Source organism: Trichoderma reesei, assembly GCF_000167675.1.
Source record: "Trichoderma reesei QM6a unplaced genomic scaffold TRIREscaffold_7, whole genome shotgun sequence".
NCBI lineage: Eukaryota > Fungi > Ascomycota > Sordariomycetes > Hypocreales > Hypocreaceae > Trichoderma > Trichoderma reesei.
The window spans coordinates 210,759-227,284 of NW_006711154.1; the positions used below are offsets into that span (position 1 = coordinate 210,759).

Here is a 16,526-nt window from a genome sequence, read left to right on the forward strand (position 1 = left end):
GTGAGAGGAGAACCTATCACAGAAACATGACTCTCAACCATCCTTCCTTTGGACAACGCGGTACGCACTGCATATACCTACGTGTACAACTACTACTGCAACCGTGTGAAAACGGAAAGCCTAGATGCAGTACTCCGTACAAGGACTGTCTGAAGGATTGCCAAGGCAAGCAACTGACGAATCGCTTCGCCGCCCAGGGAGATGGGACTTCATCAGAGGCGCAACATGACCCTGGTAACTGGAGCCCATATGCGGAGCATCCTGGACAAAGCCAGGGGGGGCGGCTGGGCTGACAATAAGCGACCCATGCTGGCTTCCTGAAAGACTCCAAGGGGTCGCAACTGCGGGAAAAAGGCACAGAGGCGAGACGAATTTCCTCTCAGAGAAAATCGCCAGTCTCCCGAGAATGCGGCATGTATTCCGTATCCGTACCCTGGCGAAGAATGAAGTCGGAGCTGCCAAAAGCGAAGCGCCAAAAGTGTATGTACATGTATGCACTTGAGATGGTTGTTGGTTACACAAGTTGACCACCCCCCCTTTTTTTAAATAGAGTGTCGCATTCTGCGATTGAGTTGCCGATATCGACCTGCACATAAACTGTCGAGTGACGAATTAGGCATTTAGCAGCTTTTAGCAGAGATGCGGTTCCTGTGTCTCCATGGCCGCGGAACCTCTGCCCAGGTAACGTTGAGAATGAATGTTTGCCGCGGAAGGGTATTAGCTAACGATGACCCTTGTCGACTAGATTTTCGAGTTGCAGACTGGTGAGTTTTCGTGGGCGTTGCATCTGCTGGTTCGCCGCCTCTATGCATGTACTGGCATAACTGGCACGAATTTCTACTTATAACAGTGCTAACATATTGATACTCTGTTGCTTCGACTCTAGCTAGACTCCGAGAACAACTCAGTGACCATGAGTTTGTCTTTATTGATGGCATTGTTGAGACAGAACCTAGCGAAGGTGAGCTTTCCACCACATCCATTACCTACCCTGAAAGAAAAAAAAGAAAAAAGAAAATAAGATCCCACGTCTTGTGGAAAACCTCGCCTTGGCATCTAATCAAGGTCGACTCTGCAGGGGCCGAGGCCGTAGCCGACGAGTTCTTCGGCTGGTTCGACCAGCCCGTCACCCCAGCCCATACGCGGCAGCTCCTGCTGGGCCTCATCGACTTCATCACTGCCGAAGGGCCTTTCCAGGGGCTCATGGGCTTCTCAGAAGGCGGTATCGTCGCGGCGATGCTGCTTACGCACGACGCCCGAAGCTCCTTCGCGGGCCTCGAGTGCGGTATCCTGATGAGCGCGGCGCCGCCGCTGGACCCGGCCGGGATCCTCGAGGAGGATCCGCCGACGCTTCGATGCCTGACCCCTGCCGGCGTCGTCGACGGAACCGCGATCCGCGTCCCCACGGCCCATGTCATTGGCTCCAACGAGCCGTTTGCCCACTTGGTGTCGCTGTCGCCCCTGGCCGGCGTCCTGATCAGCAGCGGCCTGGAGGATCCGGAGGAGCTGCACCAGCTGCTGTTTCAACTGTGCGACGGCTCGCGGCGGGAGAGGTTCTTTCACCAGCTGGGGCATGAGGTGCCGGGGGCCAGGTTGGACGAGGGACTGGCGGGCACGGTCCGGGTCATTGAGCGGACGATTGAGAGGGCACAGTCGGGATGAAGGGGGCCTGTAATTATTAACGACATGGTACGGGATAAGGCTGGTGTTATCATGTACGATGTGGTACGATGGACATGGAGCAATCTGCCGGTAGTCGTGTTCCACGGTAGTAAAAGGGAGGGATACCTAACAGCAGTCGGTATCGAACGTAGTAGTATTACTGATCACGGTGTGTGCAACATCCCATCCCCTGAAATGAAGCGTGTGGGGAGAGAGACAAGAGGGACAACTTCAGTTGCTACTATTCCAGGAGTCTGGCTAAACGGGAGATGGCTCTTTTCACCCACAAGGGGTATGATATTTCGCAAGTCCTCTTCCCTGCACAAGCAGCAGAGCACAGGCATTACTAGTACATACATGTAAGGTCAGTACAGAAAGAGAATAGTAGACCACAAGCATACATACATACGACCATCTTGCCGATGCCCTAGACTTCTCAACTCTGCCTAATGAGGCCTGTTCACCGTAGTTTCCTCCTCCCTCATATGTACAAGCAGTCCATGGCATCATCTCGTCTACATCCGCCAGCCGCTTCAAGTTCGTCCGTGCCTCGCCTAACACATAGACCTTGCCCTGTCCTGCCAGAGGCTCGGCATTCAACTACCGCTGCACTTTGTAATTGTGGCTGAAAGAGGGACAGAGAGAGGGGGGGGAGCAAGAGAGCAAGATGCAAGTCAGGGTGCTGGCTAGCCTCTCCCTAAATTAAGACCCTCGGCCCTACTTGTGCGTTAGGTCCTAGTAGTGCACGTAACAACAGATGTAACATCTTGTTCTGTCCCGGCTCAACGGGCCGGATCAATCAGTCTGAAGGTGAATGCCGGTCGACAAAGGTCCCAGGATGGTGAACCTGGGACAATCTGATGCCACAACCCGCGACTTGCGAACAGCGAAACAATTGCTGATTGTGGTAGCATAGCCTTTGTGCAGTACACAGCATCAAAGTAAGCCTCTCACAAGCGTTGTCGTAACTTATCATCGTCAACGCAGACCTCTTGTTTCCACCTATGGTAATGATGTATGTATTACGAAGGGCTAAACCAGGAGACTTACTCGTGTTTTACGATCTTTGGCTCGTAATACGATCCCCAAGCCACCAAATCTAACGTCGGTGCCTCAACTGTAGACTCATTTGAAGCACGGTCCGCAAGTTGGCAGAATACCTACTACTAGAAGGAGGGGGGGGGGGGGGGGGGGAGGGGTGAGGAGGAGGAGGAGGAGGGGCGGGCCGCCGGCAAATATCGCAAGCCCCCCCAAAGATGGAGCACCGATGCCAAACCCCGTTTTCACAACTGTGGTCCGGACTCTGTCGTAAATCTGAATCTTTGCCAAATGAAGGGTTCGGTATCTGGATTCCGAAGCGACGGTCACCCGGCAAGACAAAGACAAAGAACAAAAACAAGAAAAAGCAACTTCCCCGGGGTCCAGCGAATGGGCCGACTTCGCTAAGGGATATGGAGCACATAATACCTCACCTACCTTATGTAGTGATGGAGAACAGTCATAGTACTAGTACTGGTATTAGCTACTTTGAAGCTTTTCCGTAGGCGAAGACAGCAGAAGAAGCGAGGCCCAGAGGGCGGCCTTATCGAAGAAAGGCCACGTCAGGATCGTCTCGAACAGGTGATGATCGGGGAAAAGCACGTACGGATATACAGTCCAATCGGCTGTTCAATGACGGCAAATTGATACATCACATACATCATACGAAGCACAGACACCCGCTGCTCCTTTGCTTCGGATCCAAGTACCGGCCCAGGTATCTGGGTTCTGTAATGATAGAACCTCATATGATAGGCCGTGTTTCAGTTTGCACTTGCATCGCGCCATCTTGGGAGGGATATTCGGGGTGGGTTCCGTAGACCGAGATGCTGTCATGATTTGTTACCAACTAACTGGGGCAGGTCTTTCTATCTGCTACTGCTACGCTCGACTATGACCAGGCTGAACTACCTGGTCGTATCAATGGCCTGTTTGCCCACCCTTGTGAGGCCCATTCTCGACCACCACCAGTAATACTGTATGCGGGACGAAATGGGCCAACCTGCTATGCTAAGCCCACTTTCAAGCCTGTACCCCTTACAGATACTGGGTAGCAATACGCAATTCCACCTCTGGAAGTAATACCTAGTCGTACCTATGTGCGGATACATGTACTTGACCGGCCAGTGACGGTGGGGGTCCCTTCGACAAGTGATCGGGGCTGTCCAGTTCCCTGGGCCGTGTCGTTGGGTGCATCTGTACCGGCAGGAGGGATCAGTGACAGCTCAACCAACAGCCCGTCTGTGCGTTCCCCGACTCAATGCATCGATTCTGCATGAATGCTGTTGGGTCTGTCGTTCTAGAAAGAGGAGCTTCGAGATTTGACGTGCCACTGCGGGTTCATGTTGTCAACCAACACACTGGCACGCCAAACCTTAACCCAACACCAGAGAGAAACATATATATAGCTTCTGTCCAAGGAAATCTAAGGGAGAGCAAACCCTGGTGAACCGGATAATGAACAACTACTAGGTAGTCAACTTGTCGTCTAGTACGCTTTGCTAGCCCTCCAAACAACCTGGTTGTAACCGAGAGATCCATCCGGACTTCGTCCCTCCTCCGCCCCGGACACAGCAGGCGCCATGCCAAGGAGGAAGATTATCGTAACTTGTACAAGTAACAAGTAAGCGTGATCCGGGCAGTTAAGTTGCTTTTTCGCCGACTGTGTCGATAGGGGTGATCTATTCCAGGCTCTCGCTTGATCAGATGGAGCAGCTCTTACGGTGTCTGGTCTGCTTTGGAACCTCTTGGAATCTTTGAAGCGCCGACTTAGCCTCCTTGGAGTGTTTTATAAAATTGGGACGCTCGTGTAGACAGAGAAACTGGAAGAGTAGATAAAGGGTATCCCAATCCTCAATCAGGTTCTGGCCGGCTCCCTCATCACTCTTGTACAGATATCAAGGAATTGACCGCCATCACAACAGCTCCAGCACCGCTACAGTCGGCCTCATCTTCCTCGTCCGTGGCGTCTTCCTCTTCATTTTGTTGAAAACAAGCCTCCTCTTTTGTGCCTGTTACAGTCTCCAGACACACACTTGCCCAAACTCTGTGCTCAATATTGCCACCATGTCTCAGCCCGCGACTGTAGTTGATATGCCCACCCAGGCAAACGATGACATTGCTGTTGTCGGCTTTTCCTTCCGCCTCCCCCAAGATCTGAACGACGACATGAGCTTCTGGGAAGCTCTGGATAACCGTCGTAACCTCATGACCAGCTGTCCCAAGGACCGCATGAATGCCAGGTCTTTACTAGACACGAATGCCAGCAAGGTACGGTTGCTTCTCTGTCTCGCCACTTGGCTTTATGTGAGGAGCGTGAGGAGCCGTCATAATAACTTGCCGCTTGTCACTATAGCCGTATGCTCAGGGAGCCCACTTCATCACAGACGATGTCGCTTGCTTCGATGCTCCTTTCTTCTCGGTAACAGCGAAGGAGGCTGCGGCGATGGACCCGATGCAGCGCATGACCCTGGAGACTGCATACCGAGCCTTTGAGAAAGGTAAGCAAGCGTGTGACACCAAAGGGGAGAATATGATACAATACTTCTCTTCCTCTTCCTCTTCCGAGAATGAACTGACACTTTGTAGCCGGATTCACGACAGATGCCCTGAGAGGCTCAAAGACGGCTGTCTTTCATGCGTCCATGTTGGAAGACTACGCGCGGTTGATGGCAATGGATCCCGATAACGTAGAACGAACGACTGTGACTGGTGGGACGGTGCCGTGCATGGTCCCCAACCGCATCAGCTTCACTTTCGATCTGCGTGGACCGAGTGTCCATGTGAATACTGCCTGTTCCAGCGGCTTGGTTGCCGTAGATATGGCATGTAAGACGATTCGCAGTGGTGATGCGTCGTGTGTAAGTGGATGACATAAGCCCCTGATCCCCTGTCCCTGTCACTCCCCCCCCCCGTCACTCCCTGTCACTCCTTGTCACTCCCTGTCAGTTCCCATTGCCCCGAAGCTGGGTGAATCGGAGAATCCACAAGGAAGCAAGAGACGGCATAATACGCTCCCGCCGTGGCGTTTCAACGGGCGGCAGAAAGGCTGATTTGTACCTCATGCACGACAGGCGCTTGTCACTGGTGCGAACCTGCTGTTGGACCCTACCATTTTCCATCTGCTGTCCCACCAGAACTTCCTGTCGCCGGATAGCCGGTCCTACAGCTTTGACCAGCGGGCCAACGGCTATGCCAGAGGCGAGGGCGTCATTGCCGTTGTGCTGAAGCCCGTCTCTGCGGCTGTTCGGGATGGAGACATGATCCGGGCCGTGATCCGCGCCTCGGGCTCGAATCAGGATGGACACACTCCCGTCATCACGCAGCCCAGCCAGCAGGCCCAGCAGGATCTCATCCAGCACGTCTATCAGCAGGCGAATCTATCACTTGCCGAGACGCGATATGTCGAGGCTCACGGTGAGTTGCTTAATCAGCGGATGAAGTGGTTGAAGTTCGAGATAAGGATTAGATAGGAAGAAAGAAGGAAAAAAGCAGAAAAGAAGAAAAGAAGAAAAGAAGGAAGGAAGGAAAGAAGCTGCAGATTTGCTGACAAAAAGGTCTCGTGACCGCTCGGATGCAGGAACCGGAACGCCAGTGGGAGATCCAATCGAGGCAAGAGCCATCGGCCGAGTGTTTCGCAAGTTCCGATCCGCGAAGGATCCGCTTTACATGTGCGTTGATCGCCTCACCTTCATCTTCTCCCCTCCAGTGCTTTTTGTCCTCCTCTTCGAACTTCGGTATTCCATCATTTCACTGACACGGCTTGTCATTCTCACAGCGGCTCCGTCAAATCAAACATTGGCCATCTTGAAGGTGCCAGCGGCCTTGCTGGCTTGCTGAAGGTCATCTGTAGGTCTCCAGCTCGATCTCTGGTCTGGCATATCCAGTTGTTTGATATACTGACTTGCTGCCTCCAGTGAGTCTTGAAAGAGGCTTCATCCCCCCGAACGCACTATTCGAGACGATCAATTCTGCCATAGACGCCGAATTCTGGAATATCGCGGTACGTCTCAGTCTCCCTTTCCTTCATTATCTGGTATCCTGGCAATACCATTTCTATTACCATAGAAATCATGCACTGGATGGGAAATCTAGTGATTGACAGCACATTAATTCTCCTTTATACAATCATCGCCATATACGCCTATTTTTTGCTATATGCTTCTAATTACAAGCGTGGAGTGATTTCAACTGACTTATAATCTTCTCATCTCAGATCCCTAATGCAAGCATTCCCTGGCCTACCAAAGGCATTCGTCGGGCCTCGCTCAACTCCTTTGGCTTCGGCGGCTCCAATACGCATGTTGTGGTTGATGATGCGCTCTCCTACCTGAAAGAGAGGAATCTGCCTGGCAACCACTGCACAGCTGGGGCTGCTGGCGACGAGGATGCGGCCAATGGCTCGGTGGAACTGCCACCATCTCCAGTTTCTGACGACTTTTCAATCACGGTCGACCAATCCATTGCAGATCTCAAGAAGATTGCGCGTGCCACGGTAGCTGCTGCTATACCTTCGCCGTCAATCACAGCCGACAGTCTCCCCCGGCTGCTTGTGTGGAGCGCCGCAGACGAGCAAGCAGTCAAGCGCTCTCTGCGCGACCAGGAGCTCTTCTACAAGGACAAGATAGCGGGCAACCGTAACAAGCTGGATCGCCTCGCCTACACATTGGCGGCTCGCCGGTCACACATGCTCTGGAGAAGCTTCGCCATTGTAGCAGAAGACGGCCTTTCAGAGAATCAAAATGGCACCGCAGACCTTGATCCCGCGAAGCCCATGAGAAGCTCCCCAGATGCTACGCTAGCCTTTGTGTTCACTGGGCAGGGAGCCCAGTACACAGACATGGGATGGGATTTGGTCAAGTATCCCGTCTTTGCCGACACGCTCCGGCAGATTGACAGCATCTACCAGAGCCTTGGATGTGCATGGTCGATTTTTGGTATGATCTATCCTGCCCCGCCCGTACTTGAACCCCTTAGAATGTGGCTGACAATCAATGTCCTTGACTCAAGATGAGTTGCGCTCTAGCAAGAATATCAACCTGCCAGAATACAGCCAACCGTTGTCGACAGCGGTCCAGATCGCCTTGCTGGAACTGCTGGCCAGTTTCGGCATCGCTCCCAAGGCTGTTGTCGGACACTCCTCAGGAGAAATTGCCGCTGCGTACGTCATGCGTCGTCTGTGTGTCATTATTGAAAGTCTGCTGACATGCCCTCCTTGTGTTGTAGCTATGCCATTGGTGCACTCTCATTGCAATCTGCATGCAAAGTCTCGTACTTCAGGGGCCAGCTTGCAGGAAAGTTGCGAGCCGCTAACGAGGCATCTCCTGGGGCCATGATGTCTATCAACTTGGCAGAAGCACATGTTTCGGAGTACCTCTCCAGGATTGGTCCTGAGGCCAGCTCTGTCTGCGTGGCTTGTATCAACAGCCCTCTCAACTGCACACTGTCCGGTCCCGAGGCGGCTATTGATGCCATCAAAGCGCAAGCTGATAATGATGGCATCTTTGCTCAGAAGCTCAAGACCGGGGTTGCATACCACTCGCGGGCTATGGAAGCTATCGCTGACGAATACCTGGCGCTGATGGGATCGCTCGAGGGCGCCTCGCGTCAGGATCTCAAGGTTGCTAGCGGTATTCCCATGGTATCATCCGTCTCGGGCAAGGTGGTGCGTCCGGCTGCTCTGGCCAAGGGTCAATACTGGGTCAACAACATGGTTTCTCCGGTTCGCTTCGCCGATGCCGTGCAGCTGCTGACTCAGGAGCCATCCAAGGTCAAGGTTGGGCTGAGCAACATTACTGATCTCGTCGAGATTGGCTCTCACCCTGCCCTGCGAAGAGTAGCTCAGGATACGATCCGACAGACAGGCAACAAGAAGCGCACCATCCGATATAGTGCTGCACTGCAACGATCTCATCCTCCGATCAAAACGACGTTGGAGCTTGTGGGACAGCTGTTCTGCTGGGGACACAACGTGTCCATAGCTGCTGTTAACCAGACGCCCGTTGCTCAGCCTGGCGGTGCCTCCAAAAAACCTGCGTTTCTCGTCGATACCCCCGAGTACCCCTTTGACCGGTCTCATAGGTACTGGGTCGAATCTCGAATTAGTCGTGACTTCCGGTTCCGTGGCAATGTCAAGGGTGACGTGCTTGGAGCTCGAGTATCCGACTGGAATCCTCTCGTTCCTCGCTGGAGAAATATGTTGGCCGTTGAGTCCGTTCCATGGGCTGGCCACCACAAGGTCACCGATACGCTTTTGTACCCTGCAGCTGGAATGTTGGTGATGGCAATCGAGGCTGTTCAGCAGATGCTCCCCGAAGACCGGGAGGTAGCCGGCTTCCTCGTCAAAGAGGCCGACTTTATCCATCCAATCATCCTGAAAGAGAAGTGGGAGGATAGAACCGAGACCCAAGTTCATCTTCGACCCTTGAAGACGCTATCGTCGGACGACGAGGATGGCTCTGCAATGTTTGAGGTGGATATCTTCTCCTACTCGTCTGACGGCTGGAATAAGTGCTTCCGCGCCAGCCTCAAAGTAGACTACGAGGAGCCGACGAGTATATATGGCAAGGAGCAAAGGCAGCTCCGCCATGAGAAAGCCCGTGACCAGTACAGCCAAGCCGCACAATCATGTGTCTTGCCCATCGACTCTGCCACCCTATATCGCGAGGCGGCTGAAGTTGGCCTTCAGTACGGAGAATGGTTCCAACTTCTGCGAGACGTGGGCTGGGACTCCAAAGCTACCGCGGTGGCTCGTGTGGACGTCTCCAAGGATCGGTACAAGACCAACAGCCTAGTGCACCCAAGCGTTCTTGACCAGGCTTTTCACGTGTTGCGAGTGAGCGCCGGTCAGCAGCCGACTGCCAACGTTCCTGCTCGTTTGAGGGACGCTTGGTTTGCCTCCAGCTCCAAGTGGCAAAGCCCGGAGACTGGCCATATTCGATGGATGGCGACGTCCACTTCGGCCGCTCATCTTGACGGAACCCAGGGCTATGGTGAACAGGGCACGATCGTTGCGCTGGCTGACGACGGCACTGTGCTTTGCACGATAGAGCAGGCTACTACGGCGTCCATCTCCAACAGCGCAAAGGCGGCGGACAAGAAGTTGCTCTACAGTGTCGAGTGGAAGCCGCAGCTGAGCATGCTCGAGCCAGAGCAGCTGGCTCGCATCTGCAAAGCTGATTCCTTTGAGGATGACGAAACAGCCATAGTAGAGATTCACCAAAACATGTGCTTGGCGCTGGAGCTCTACTCGATTCGAGTGCTCCAGAGGCTGGACCGAGCCAAGGTCCCGGAGGCATTGGCTCGCCACGTGGACTGGATGGAGTACCATATCGGCAACATGAGCCCCGAAAACAGACGGCTCGGAGAAACCATTAGCGACGACGAGCTGGAAGCCCGGCTCCTTGATGTTGAGAAGTCTCGCCCGGCTTGGAAGCTGTACACCACCTGCGCGCGGAGGCTTCTCGAGATGCTCTCAGGAGAGGTCGATCCTCTGCAGGTGGTGTTCGGATCAGACCAGGCAGAGCTCTTCTATGCTGAACTCTTCCAGAAGCTTTGCCAGGATGGTCGGCTCGGCACCTTCTTGGACCTGGTCGCTCACGAGCGCCCTGCTCAGCGAATCCTCGAGGTGGGAGCAGGAACGGGAGGCATGACGAATCACGTGCTATCTCTTCTGCAGCAGCGGGAGGAACGAGTAGGAGGGTCTTGTTTCTCCGAGTACACGTATACAGACATCTCCCCGATGTTCTTTGAGCGTGCACGTGAGCGATGGCCCGATCTTGCGTCTCAGGGTCGCCTGACGTTTAAGACTTTCAACGTGGACAAGCCTATTGATGAACAAGGATTCGAGCCTGGCTCCTATGACATCGTTATAGCAGCTAGTGTGCTCCATGCCGTTGAGTATCTTGAGAGCAGTCTGAAGCAGGTTCGCAGGGCATTGCGGCCTGGAGGTCGCCTCATTCTGCTCGAGGTCATTGATCCCGAGGACATCGCCACCAACTTCATGGCCGGTCTGGTGCCAGGATGGTGGGTTGCCAAGGAGGACTGGAGGCCGCATTCAGCGGCTATCCCCGAGAAGTTGTGGGACAAGTGCTTGCGAAACAATGGATTCTCGGGCAACGATGTGATTTTCCGCGACTACAAGAGCGAGGCCTGTCACATTGTCAGCATCATCCTCACCACAGCCGTTGAAGAGCCCAAGCTGGCCCCTGCGGTCCAGCCCGGCAAGCTTGTCATTGTCGTCGATGAGCAAAAGTCCTATCTGCAGACTCGGATGGCCGATCTGATACAACAACAGCTGGATCCTCAAGGTAGCAAGGCTTCGAGTATCTGTGCCTTCTCCTTGGACGAACTTTCACAGGCTCTCGAGAATGTGACCGAGGAGGACACTGTAGTTTGCATCGCTGAAGTCAACAGTCAGCCTTTGCTGGCCAATCTGACGGAGAAGAGCTTCAAGTGCCTCCAGTACCTGGTGGGCAAGGCATCCAGGCTTCTCTGGGTCACGGCTAGCAGCACAGACAGCGAAGAGTATGCCGACTACGGTGCTGCCCAGGGGTTCTTCCGCTCGATTCGGGTTGAGCAGTCCAGCAATCGAATCATTACGCTGTCCATGGAAGGCAAGCTCGAATCCCTCAAGATCGCTCAGTTGATCGAAACCGTTTTCGATGCCAGCTTTGGACCCTCGCCTTCTGACGAGGTGGAGTATCTCGCCAAGGATGGCGTTCTGATGACTGGAAGGGCCATCGAGGACGTATCTGGCAATGAAATTCTTTCTTCTCTCTTGTCTCACCAGTTCCAGGAGAAGACCTGGTATGATGGACCAGCCCTCCAGCTCTCTGTCGGCTCTCAAGACGGAACAAACAAACTGCAGTTTGTTCGCGATAGGCAGTACGAAAGCACGCTGACGCCCAACGAGGTGGAAATTGACGCCAAGGCTTGGGGTGTTGATCAAAGAGACGTGCAGGTCGCTTTGGGACGCCGGCAAGAGCTACACAACGGGATCCGACTGGGAGTTGACTGTGCCGGTATCGTTACCCGCGTTGGAAAAGGTTGCGAGTTGTTCAAGCCCGGAGACCGAGTACACATGGTGGCTCCAGGATGCATGCGGCAATATCCTCGAGGGGACGTAAAGGCTGTCTGCAAGATTCCTGAGTCAATGTCTTTCGAGGAAGCGACGTCTGCTCTCATTCCCGCCATGACAGCGTATCACGCCCTGGTTGACATTGCTCGCCTCGTTGACGGAGACAAGGTTCTGATCCACGCGGCTGCTGCGAGTGCCGTGGGCGAGTTTGCCGTGCGTGTGGCCCAGATGCAAGGCGCCCATGTTATTGTTACCTACTCAAATGCACAGGAGCGAGATACATTGAAGAGGATGGGCCTGGCGGAGGACCACATCCTGGACAACAGCACCCTAACCTTTGCCCAGCGTGTCATGGAGCTGACTGATGGAGAAGGGGTGGATGCTCTCTTCAATCTGCTTGCCGAAGACGAGATTATCCAGGCTTCCTATGAATGCCTGGCCTCCAGCGGTCGCTTCCTGGAGATGAAGCGCTTCAACACCGATACTAATGCTACTATTCCCATTGGCATTTTTGACCGCAATGCCAGCTTTTCCGTCATCGACATTGTCAACCTGAGCCCAAAGACGATGGGTAAACTCTTGAAGAAGACAATGGAGCTTCTTGAACAAGGGCGCATTGGACATGCTCAGCCATTACGTACTTTCAAGGCATCAGAGGTCGAGGACGCCTTCCAAGAGCTCAAGGGAGGCGAGGCACTGGATCGTGTCATTATCATGCCACAAGATGACGATGTGGTACCGGTGAGTAGCTTGACACGATTTGACAGCCTTCTATCTGACGAGACACGCATACTAACTCTTATTCAAACAGAAACTCATCCAGGAACAAAGAAGCTGGAGATTCGACGAAAACGCGTCCTATCTGATTGCTGGAGGCTCCGGTGGTCTCGGCCGAGGCATTGCCAAGTGGATGGCTGACCGCGGAGCCAAGAACCTGATCCTGCCATCTCGATCTGGAGCTTCTTCCAAGGCTGCCAGACAGACAGTGGAGGAACTGACAGCTCGCGGCGTCAAGGTTGTGGCCCCCAAGTGCGATGTGTCTTCAGAAAAGGAGCTTGCCGACCTTCTGGACGAGTGCGCTCGCACCATGCCGCCCATCAAGGGCTGTATCAACGCAGCCATGGTGCTTCAAGGGGCCGTCTTCCAGGAGAGCATGACGTTTGCCCAATGGGACCTCACGATGAAGTCCAAGAGGCAAACGTCGTGGAACCTACACCGGCTCCTGCCAGCGAATCTGGACTTTTTCATCATGCTGTCCTCTCTTGCTGGCGTCGTAGGACAGCTGGCCAGTGCCAACTACTCGACGGGCTGCTCCTTCCAGGACGCCCTGGCGCGTCAGCGTCTTGCTCGGGGACAGGCGGCCCTGTCTCTCGACATTGGCTGGATGCGCAATATTGGTATTGTGTCCGAGACGGGCGAGTACCAGAAGCAGCGCGAGTCGTTTGACGACATGAAGCAGGTGGACGACGTGGAGCTGCTGGCGCTGCTTTCGGTCTTGTGCGATCCAAGCGCTCCTCAGCCCGCCATTGTGTCGGAGGCCAGGGGTCAAGTTTTGTTTGGGCTCAAGACGCCGATCGACTGTCTGGCTCGAGGCCGCAACCCGCCGCCGCTGATGGAGAGGCCATTTTTCGGCGCCTTTTCCGTTACCGCTGCCTCAGGCGCCTCGGCAGGCGTAAACGCCAACGCAGAGGCGGCCGTGGGAGTTCGATTCCGACAGGCTTCGGACTCTGGAGAACGCACCCAGGTTGTGCTGGACGCCCTTGCTGGCAGGCTCGCGCGTGCCATGTCTATTGCGACTGGCGATGTGGAGCTGAACAAGTCGCTGTCGCACTATGGCGTCGACTCACTGATGTCTGTTGACTTGCGCAACTGGATCCTGCGGGACTTTGGTGCTCTGCTTACTGCTTTTGACATCATGGGTGGTGCGTCGATTTCCAAGATTGCGGATATGATTGTTGAGCGCAGCACGGTTGGCAAGGCGTAAGCGTAAAAGTGCAGAGCTGCACGGAGAGGATTGTTAGATGTATGCTATATAGGTTAAGGAGCCAATATATACATGTTCGACAAGTATCGTAATTCTTTGATTCATGAATCTCTAAGTCTAATACTACGTACCTAATGCCTACAAAGTCTTCTCAATCTCCATGGCCTCCCGGATGCCCTCCTCGATGGCCGAGACTCGAGCCTGCTCCAAGCGCTTCAGGGGCCGCCGAGGATAGCCTCCGTATCCATAGTAGGTCTGGATGGCGGATTTTGTGCCTGCAATGGCGGCCTTTGTGAGGGGCCAGTCGCCGCGACTGAGGACCTTTTGCAGCTTCTCGGCCTCGTCCCTGTTGCCCTGGGAGTAGGAATCCCAGACCTTGACGCACAGCTTGGGCATGACGTTTGCGCCGCCGGCGATGATGCCGCTGCCGCCGCTGACGAGGGTCTGCAGGGTGAAGTCGCACATGCCGCCAAAGGCCATGTAGCCCGAGCCGTCGCGGAAGGGCGTCTTTGCGTCGGTGGCGAGGGCGACGCGGGTGAGCTTGCCGGTGTTGCCGCAGGTGAACTTTGTGCCGACGATGTTTTTGTGCTGGGCGAGCCTGATGAGGAGGTCGCTGTCCATGTCGATGCCGGAGACGGCGCCGGGGTAGTTGTAGAGGACGAGGGGGATGGGGCTGGCGTCGGCGACGGCGACGAAGTAGGCCTCGATGGAGGCCTCGTCGGTCTGGGCGCGGTAGTAGGAGGGCGGGAGGACGAGGGCGGCGGCGGCCCCGGCGGCGGCGGCGAGCTTGCAGAGCTCAATGGTGCCGCGGACGCTGCCCTCTGTGGCGCCGAAGAGGACGGGCACCGACTGGAAGCCGGCGGCGTCGAGGGCCTCGCGGGTGGCGGACAGGACGGCGATCTTCTCGTCGCGGGTGCAGTGGACGGCTTCGCCGTTGGAGCCCATGACGACGAGGCCTGCGAGGCCGGCCTTTGCGAGGCGCTGGGCGTGGTGCTTGATGGTGGGGATGTCGATGTCTTCTGATTCAGGGTGGAAGAAGGTCATTGTCGGGGCGTAGATGCCGCATGGTAGGGATGGGGGGGCCATGGCTGTTGTGATGGAAGGATTGGAGATGGAAGAGAGAGAGGGTTAAGGGGGGAAATATAGAGAGAGGGGGGAGTTTTGAAGGTTGAGGATGAGGATGATGAGAGAGAGAGAGAGGGAGCACGCGTGGAGATGGGATAGGTTTGAAGTTGTATATTCGCTAGCAAGAATGGATCCCTCGGTGAACCATCTATAATATATGAATGATAAACATATCAGTAATACTCTGTTTTATGCTTGGGGAGAGCAAGAAAGAATAGCCGCTTATAGCCACCGGACGTCGAGGAGGAGACCATTTCGGAGGGGAAGCCACCGAAGAGGTGCGATTCCAGCTGCTGCGGCTCGGCCGACTGAACCCCGACTCCCACGAGGACGTGATGCGCTTTGAGATCCGAAGACGGCGGGAGATTAGGAGTAGGGAATAGGCCGGCAATCGAGGAAGAGGCAAGCTTTGCTGGAGAATAATAGTAGCGAGCCTGGATGAGAAGCGTGGGGTTTGTTCTGGGGAGGAGGGAAAGTATGGAGTACGAGTGGAGATGGTGATGTGGTGAAGATGTTTGCTATATGATTGGGGGATAATTCAGTCTGGAGCAGCTTTCCACCATTCACAAAGACGAGAAACAATGAGATGAAAGAAAAGGCTGCTCCGCTGGAGGTACTTGTACTTTGGCTAGCTCGAGTCATCCCGTCGGTAGTACGGCAGTACGGTTATTTTCTAGGCACTACTACTAACATGTTCATGTTGCTGGAGAAGAAGAGAGGGAGGGGGTTCATGGCCGTCGGGTTTATCCAGCCCGATTGGACGAGAGGGAGGTTGTTGCTTTAGGTACCTCAATTGACGATGGCAAGTTGGGAGGCGGCGGCATGGGGGGATGCTTGTGTAGATACTCATTCAGCTCGTCCGTCTTGAGAGCTTTGACGTTGAGATACTGATGATGGTTGTTGAACAGAGACTTCAAGTTTGAGCTTGGACCGAGCTGGAGAAAGCAGACGGCGATGCTGAAACTGGATGATGCGGGGTCATGAGTGTGGTCAACGCGGGGTAGATGAAGCGATTTCATCAAAGAGAAGCATACTCGTATGGCAACACTAGACATATATCGCGATACTAGTAGATATAAGCAGATGCCTGATTTATTAAGAAGTATCGAAGTGTCGAATAGATTAGACTAGGTAGGTAGATTTAGATTGCGATACTTGTTGAAGGTATCAATCACTTGCAGTATCTCAATGTCAGCTGTGGTAGAGACAGATATAAGATGCAGCATGTTTATATGTGCATATGCAAGCACTCCAGACAATCACTGCATCTAATGATGAAGCTTTTGTCAACCATAAAACTCACAGTTCCATCTGGTCTATTATATAGACTCAACATATATTAGAGACAGTCACGTAAGAATAATCAAACAAACGCATTCCATAAGCGAGCACGAGGGATCCAAAGCCTGAGCCCGGCCTTTCTTTATCCCTCCAATTGCTGCCCCGCCAAATGGCCCCTCAATTCCTCCGTGCTGCTGCTGCTGCATGTCACTGCATCGGAAACTGCCCGCCTCGCGCGAGGCACGGGATTCGCAAGGCTGTGCCGTTAAGGCAGAGGTGTTTGTCTTCTCCCCTACCTAGTATTTCAATCAGACATACCTCTTGACGATATTCTCTGATTCTTTCTCTTCTTGAACT

General features: G+C 54.2%; 4 protein-coding genes across 4 annotated transcripts; 2 read left to right on the plus strand and 2 right to left on the minus strand.

Moving 5' to 3' along the window:
- Nucleotides 1-639: 639 nt before the first annotated feature.
- Nucleotides 640-1,698, plus strand: TRIREDRAFT_121315 (uncharacterized protein; the record flags this gene model as incomplete). The annotated part of the gene is made up of 4 exons (XM_006964405.1): nucleotides 640-681; nucleotides 746-764; nucleotides 887-961; nucleotides 1,079-1,698. The coding sequence occupies 4 exons, from the start codon at nucleotides 640-642 to the stop codon at nucleotides 1,660-1,662; spliced, it is 720 nt and encodes a 239-aa protein (XP_006964467.1). The 3' UTR covers nucleotides 1,663-1,698.
- Nucleotides 1,699-4,767: 3,069 nt separating this feature from the next.
- On the plus strand, nucleotides 4,768-13,763 carry TRIREDRAFT_106272 (polyketide synthase; the record flags this gene model as incomplete). The annotated part of the gene is made up of 11 exons (XM_006964406.1): nucleotides 4,768-4,971; nucleotides 5,069-5,201; nucleotides 5,290-5,561; nucleotides 5,775-6,117; nucleotides 6,281-6,371; nucleotides 6,479-6,549; nucleotides 6,618-6,703; nucleotides 6,917-7,637; nucleotides 7,711-7,861; nucleotides 7,927-12,520; nucleotides 12,591-13,763. 11 exons carry the CDS (start codon nucleotides 4,768-4,770, stop codon nucleotides 13,761-13,763), a joined length of 7,839 nt encoding a protein of 2,612 aa, XP_006964468.1.
- A 138-nt stretch (nucleotides 13,764-13,901) lies between these two features.
- Nucleotides 13,902-14,849, minus strand: TRIREDRAFT_60067 (uncharacterized protein; the record flags this gene model as incomplete). The annotated part of the gene is made up of 1 exon (XM_006964586.1): nucleotides 13,902-14,849. The coding sequence occupies one exon, from the start codon at nucleotides 14,847-14,849 to the stop codon at nucleotides 13,902-13,904; it is 948 nt and encodes a 315-aa protein (XP_006964648.1).
- Nucleotides 14,850-15,061: 212 nt separating this feature from the next.
- Nucleotides 15,062-16,465, minus strand: TRIREDRAFT_106274 (uncharacterized protein; the record flags this gene model as incomplete). The annotated part of the gene is made up of 4 exons (XM_006964587.1): nucleotides 15,062-15,406; nucleotides 15,677-15,954; nucleotides 16,192-16,204; nucleotides 16,262-16,465. Coding segments are annotated over 4 exons (840 nt in total), but the record flags the coding sequence as incomplete, so codon positions are not given.
- Between the last annotated feature and the right edge of the window lie 61 nt (nucleotides 16,466-16,526).